We start from the raw sequence: 6,736 nt of genomic DNA, 5'->3' as shown, positions 1-6,736 counted from the left end.
TTAAGCTGCTTGAACAAGCACGTTACATGGACCCTGACAGCTCATAACTGCCCCTGAAAGGATCTCTCCATACCCCTCACCAGGGCAACTGCTTCCTGGGCCTCAATCCTGGGGTCGGGAACCGTCCCCTGCAGGTCTGGGAAGAACTCTGTTGGGCTCATCGATGACAGGGATGGTGGAGTCTGGAAAAATGTTTTAATCAACCTCTAATCAGTCACGTTAGTGTGTACTCAATGTACTAGCTAAAATATTTTATACTGTTTAAATAAAAAAAAAACAGAAAGATGATGTTTTGGCTACATACTCAATCACATTATTGTCATTGTGTGGTTGTTAAATGCTAAGGTCACCAACTCCGATTGATTACATTTCCACAATGAGGGTGTCAGTGTGGGCTGTGCTCTTTTGTACCTGGGTGTGTGTTTCACGACTGCTGGACATCAGTGAGTATTCACACACAGGCTGGTGGAGACTACAGTGATAACCAGACGCTGCACCATCACCCATCAGAAACATCAACTGCCTGAGCTCCCCCTGGGGATGGAGAATCCTACATCAGCATCCACCCACGTCACCATCCACCCCCGTCAGCTAGGGCCAGACCCTGGGCACTGAGCTGCCCCACTGAACCCCGGCCCCTGTCTCTGGAGCTCAGAACAGGGCGGCTTGTTTCCAGCATACTCTCGTTAATCTGGACTGTGGTAAAAGGTCACATGCATTGAGTATTGCCTTGGAGGGCCACAGATCTAAGTCATATGGTAATCAGATACCTTTTCTATATTATAATGTTTTTTTTAAGCAGGAGAGCGTGTTTTGATAAGTAACCCCTTCTTGCATTTGCTACTGATCATGAACAGAGAAAGGTTGAATTCTAGAAGAACCTTGTTTCTCCACATCTGGATCTTGGTCCTCTGAATTATGAATGTTCTACAAGTCACACCATTAACACAAGGAACTGGAGTACAATTTATGGTCGGCTGTAACCAATGAGACTCTGATAAAACACACGCCGTCTTTGTAAATATAATTAAATCGAGTTTTAAATGATCTGATGAGCAGAAACGCTTAAATGAAGTAACCAACTGGTGCTTCTCTAGGAACATTAACCCAGCACGTTCACTTAGTGACCATGTTCATAAAATTCTGCAAGAATACCTCGAACGGCATCTCGAAGCCGTGCAGAATGCCGCCGACCATCAGTAGACCCTCAGTGGTGATGCCCAGGTAGGGGTAGGACCACCTCACCTTCTCCACCAGAACACAGTCCACATACACGGCCAGCCATTCGAACGCCACGCCTACCGAGACCCAGTGCCACTGCGAGTCCGACAAACCCCACGCCGAAAACCTGGGAAGCAAAAATATAATTGGACAGAGAAACAGGAAGCCAGTGGTTTGCCTGAGGTCTTAAATCTTCAGATCTATGAAAGTGTTATATGGTCACAGCTGACGGAGAGACGGACTCATAATCGCGCTGTTGGCCCGTGAGGAGGGTGATTCCTGAAGGCCTCAGACGGATCTGGAACACTACTTGATTGTAGAAGTCCAGGATGGTCAGGACGCTGCGGTCCAGTTCCTGAGAGCTCCGTAGCTGGAGAAACACGCTGAACTCGTCCGCAAAGCTGTTAAACCAGCATCCCCCCCATACACAAACACACAGTCACACAACACAGTTACACAAACATCACGGTAAGCAGCCCTGTCCCTCCTGGAGCAGAACGAATGCGTGGGCCAGACCTCGGGCCGAAGACGCTGCGTGTGGGTAGCGTCAGCGTTGAGTAGATCCCCACGCTGAGGACTGAACACCCTCCGTCCTCCTCATACAGAGACACATTGTTACTCTGGGGCACGAGGCCAAACAGGTGTTTCAGCACGTCCATCTTCTGGGTGAAAAGGTCCAAACTTTGTTCCTCCTCTTCTGTAAGAAGCGCACACAATACAGCATTCATGGAGATCAATGGATGATCAAACGTTATCGCTCCTGAAAAATGCAATTACAGGGTTGGGGAGTGTATAAATCCCCCAAATATATACGACAGCATCATTTCCACAGCTAGAATGAGCAGCAAAAGAGCTACAACACTACAACACGATAGGTTGCTTACATACCAAATATTAATCACAGAGACACTGTGATTCAGGTTTGAAAGACTTTCTGGGACATTAAAAATCAAAGTATGTGATCCTAGCATCATGTATTCCTGTAAGTGAGGTCTGTAAGGAGCTAAAAAGGCTAGATGTTAAAAAATATTCTGGTCCAGACAACCTCCCACCTTATTTTCTACAATTAGCTGCTGACATCATAGCTCAAGCAAGAAAACAAAACTCCTAATCTCTGGAAATCGGCTTATGTTTTACCCTTACTGAAAGGTGGGGATCCTACAGCCTTAAATAATTACAGGCCTATCTCGAAATTGTGTGTTTTAGCAAAAGTCATGGAAAGGATTATAAATGAACAGGTCAAGCATTATTTGGATTCAAGAAACATTTTATCACCTCATCAATCTGGGTTTAGAAAGCAACATGGTACAGTAACTGCCTCTTTAAAAGTTTTAAATGATGTAATTGAAGTTCTAGACACAGAGCATTATTGTGCTGCCCTTTTTGTTGATCTCTCTAAGGCTTTTGACACAGTTGATCATGGGATTTTATGCCAAAGGCTTTTAGATATTGGGTTTTTAGAGCAGGCTATGGGCTGGTTCCTGAATTACTTAACTGACCGAAAGCAGTGTGTACAATATGGGGGTCAGACTTCCAGTTTTTTAGAAATCTCCAGGGGTGTCCCTCAAGGTTCAGTTTTAGGCCCAACTCTTTTTATTATTTATATTAATAATCTGGCCCATTATCTTGTAAATGCATCTGTGCATTTCTATGCTGATGACACTGTAATTTATTGTCATGCAAAATCAATTGCTCTTGTTTTTAAGCACCTTCAGACTGCTTTTAACACCATTCAGTCGCAGTTATTACAACTTGGTTATAAATGCTAAAAAAACGAAGGGAATGTTATTTTCTAACAGTAAGAAAGTACCTTCTCCCTTACCCACTATTACGACTGCACAAGGATTGCAAATTGATTTTGTAACATCATATACATACCTTGGCATCACTGTTGATGAGAAATTGACTTTTATCCCCCACATTGTATGTCTTCTTAAAAAGCTCAAGTTGCAACTTGGTTTCTTTTTTAGAAATAAGTCCTGTTTTTCTTTTAGAGCTAGGAAGCAGTTGGTTTCGGCTACCTTTTTAAGTAGGTTAGATTATGGTGATGTAATATATATGAATGCCTCTGCCTCCTCACTACGTATGTTGGACGCTGCTTACCATGGGGCCATTAGATTTATTACAGGTGCGAGATCCCTTACTCATCACTATACCTTATACCCCTTGGTAAACTGGCCCTCCTTACATAACCGCAGGCTTTTACATTTTTACTTATTTATTTATAAATCTATTCTTAATCTGGCACCATCTTACCTTTTTACATTTTTTTCTCGTAAAGAGCAATGTTACAGCCTTCGCTCCCAGGATTTTATCTCTTTTAGTGTTCCTTCGGTGCGGACCGAGCTTGGTAAAAAGGCGTTTTCCTTTTCCGGTCCCTCCAGGTGGAACTTGCTTCAAAAGGAATTGAAGCTGTCCAGTCTGGTCACACTTAGGGATTTTAAAGCTCTGCTGAAAGTTTTAGAGAAGAGATTTATAGATACCTGCACATGTAATTATTAATCAGTATAAATATGCTATGTTTTATGTTTTATGAATATTAGTTATCTAGTTACTGTAAATTTTTTATATCTATCTTGTACATTGTTTTATGATGTGTATGAATAATATGTTTATTATTTAGGGGTGGGCATAGATTAATTTTTTTAATCTAGATTAATCTCACTGAAATCTTGAAATTAATCTAGATTAATCTAGATTAATCTATATTAAAATGGCTCATATGCGTGCTACCCAAGTAATGACTAAAAGTCAGTTTTTGAGATAGGGATTCTTAATACAGGGGGTGCGTTAGACCAGGGGCTCATCTCCTGTTTCCAAAATGCATCAATGACTGCTTGAGGAAGCTGTTCTACTTTGATACTTGAAGAAAAAAAACATGCTCAATAAAATGTAGGCTACTCGTTTATTCAGTTAAACATGAATTTGTAAGCCTACATAACGATACGAATCTAGCGCTAGGACCATGCAGAAAACGACCGCTCCGAGCTCCGCTCCGGTAACACTTTACGTTCCTAAAAATGAATTTTCCATGAAGCAAACCGGGCGACTTCGTGGCTGCATCCATGTAAACACACGTACGATTTGTAATTCACAGGTTTGAAAACTCGTTCTCGCCCCTACTGTGCAATTTGGTTAGGAATACAGCCGAGCTCAACTATCAAGTTGAAAGTTATCATAGTTTGCTTACCCATTTTGACCCAGTTCCCAACCCAACTTTAAGAATAGATTAACGGCGATAATTTTTATATCGCCCGATAAGAGTATCAAATTAACGACCGCCGTTAACGGCCCACCACTAATATTATTTAAGTGTTATTTTTAGCTTAATTGTTGTTTTATATTGTATTGAAAAGAGGTCTCTCTTGTAAATGAGACGCCAAGTCTCAATGGGACTACCTGTATAAATAAAGGTCTAATAAAATGTATATAACTGTATTATAGAGATGGGAAAACAAAGCCTAATCTCAGACTCACATTCACTTGGAGAAGCCTGATAATTTTTCCATGATGTATGTAAGGAGCAGAGATAATTCAGGAGGTTCCCCAGGGGTCAGGTATGGAAGATTTATGCTGGATGACTCTGAGAAGCAGAGAAGTTCTAGTGCGAGGACATTGCCTCTTCCTGTGGTCTGGGTTAAGCGGGTCGTGGGTCAGGTTTGGTGAGAATGAGTCCATGTGCCCCTCCCCTCTCCTCCTCCCTGTCGCCGTGGGCGATGGCTACCCACAGACGCTTCCGTGCAGAAACGGGCCCAGACCATGAGAAAACGAGATGCACACGACGTTTGAGAAGCAGGGTTGCGATCTTATGATACACGATTTTCCTCCCCCACGGAGGTTTGGGACTTCCTGGGCATTACAGCACGACAGCTGAAAGGAAGGAAGCAGAGATATGAAAAAAGAAAAGAGGTTGTAGCGACTCCGTTCATTCTGACAGACGCTGGGGGGTGAGGGGGCGGGGCCGGCAGATCGCTGGGGGGTGGGGGGGGGTGAGGGGGCGGGGCCGGCAGATCTCCATTAAGGGTGTTCAGCTACAGCAGCACTGACCTCTTATTTCAGTGTGTGTTGAAAAGAAGCCTCCACTGCAGGCTTGTGTTGTCTTCAGTCGTTATGTTGTCGGGTCTCAGTTACACACTGAACCCCACCGAGTTACACACTGAACCCCACCGAGTTACACACTGAACCCCACCAAGTTACACACTGAACCCCACTGAGTTACACACTGAACCCCACTGAGTTACACACTGAACCCCACTGAGTTACACACTGAGTTACAAACAGAACCCCAGAGTTCCTACAACCCCTCACCGAGTTACACACAGCTCCTCACCGAGGAGACTGATGAAAAATCCGTCTTGCCCAAGGATTCTGCTCAGTGCACACACACAAACACACACACACACACACACACACACACACACACACACACACACACAAACACACACACACACACACACACACTTAACAAACACAGGCACTGTGTGGAAGAGATTTCTCCATCTCATCTCTTTCACTCACTTCCCTCACTCAACACACACACACACACACACACACACACACACACACACACACAGTGCCAGGGGAAGAAGCACAGAGGGATCCCCCGGGAGGCTCTGCTGTTATTCTCTTCCTGTAGTACCACGCAGACGAGACACTGCAGCACGTTTCCTCTGGAGGGACTAATAAAACAGACAGCAGTGTTCTCTGCTCTGTGTGAGATCTTCAGCTCCAGGATACAGGAGATCTTGGGCTCCTGTGAGGACAGCTGTGAAGTATCGTGAGCAGAACTGATCCAGGAGCAGCACACACGCCCATTACGTTCACAACAATCCTGTATCCCCATGATGGGAAAGAAGTCAAACAGTTTCTCCTGAGTGGACAAAGATGGGGACGCAAACACATGTTGCTTTGTTAAAAACAGAGAAAGCTCATACACACTTACTGCCTGGATACAAGAGGAACATCACGTTACTGCAACATGTCACATGACCATTTTAGATTGGATGATGGATATGGACAAGCCTCAACCCGCCTCAGTACACGGCTCGGTCAGAACACGTGTGAATGCTCTCATTCGCTGCTTCTGGTACTATGTCCCGACTCCATGAAGCGCACACACACACACACACACACACACACACACACACATCTCACAGCTCACCTGTAACGTTTGCGACGGGCAGGCATGACGCAAATGCAGAGTATAGTTGTTTTTAATGAAAGGGGATACAAACACGATAAGGACACGGAAGACAGAGGGAGCTAAGCAAACTAACGGGGAGAGAGCAAGAACTAAACGGGAACGTTAAACAACTGGGAACAAGCATACGTATGAACACATAACTAACAACTGTAAACACATAAGCAACAATGAATACCGGGGCAACTAGACACAAGAAACGCTAAAACATAACAGTAGAAAAACCCAAACAGACAGCCAGAAGAACAATACAAGGAATACTAACGAGGGGACATACTCAGAACACAAGCGCTAGACACAGGCGTAGGACACTGG

The 6,736-nt window shown here is 44.2% G+C and overlaps 1 protein-coding gene and 1 long non-coding RNA gene across 9 annotated transcripts in view; one reads left to right on the top strand and one right to left on the bottom strand.

Annotated features, from left to right (window-relative positions):
* Nucleotides 1–204, top strand: part of LOC143509472 (uncharacterized) — a 5,755-nt gene extending 5,551 nt beyond the window's left edge. The window contains exon 3 of the long non-coding RNA XR_013129681.1: nucleotides 84–204. This is a non-coding gene — a long non-coding RNA (uncharacterized LOC143509472). The remainder of the gene's footprint in view (nucleotides 1–83) is intronic.
* Nucleotides 1–6,736, bottom strand: part of LOC143509468 (uncharacterized) — a 57,618-nt gene that overhangs the window by 33,881 nt on the left and 17,001 nt on the right. For 6 of the 8 annotated variants that reach the window (XR_013129679.1, XM_076998216.1, XM_076998219.1 and 3 more), the window contains exons 2-6: nucleotides 1,738–1,981; nucleotides 1,464–1,622; nucleotides 1,156–1,348; nucleotides 412–534; nucleotides 81–182 (exon numbers count right to left, since the gene is read on the bottom strand). Coding sequence is in view for 7 of the 8 variants with exons in the window: in XM_076998216.1 (XP_076854331.1) it covers nucleotides 81–182; nucleotides 412–534; nucleotides 1,156–1,348; nucleotides 1,464–1,622; nucleotides 1,738–1,981 (821 nt within the window). In the remaining variant the exon portion in view is untranslated. Of the gene's footprint in view, nucleotides 1–80; nucleotides 183–411; nucleotides 535–1,155; nucleotides 1,349–1,463; nucleotides 1,623–1,737; nucleotides 1,982–3,477; nucleotides 3,622–6,736 lie in introns of those variants that run through there. The other 2 variants (XM_076998222.1, XM_076998220.1) reach the window with 2 other exon arrangements.

The sequence above is a fragment of the Brachyhypopomus gauderio genome, chromosome 3, assembly GCF_052324685.1.
Source record: "Brachyhypopomus gauderio isolate BG-103 chromosome 3, BGAUD_0.2, whole genome shotgun sequence".
In the NCBI taxonomy this organism is placed as follows: Eukaryota; Metazoa; Chordata; class Actinopteri; order Gymnotiformes; family Hypopomidae; genus Brachyhypopomus; species Brachyhypopomus gauderio.
Note: the sequence above shows the minus strand (reverse complement) of the source record. Positions and strands in the feature narration are given on the sequence as shown.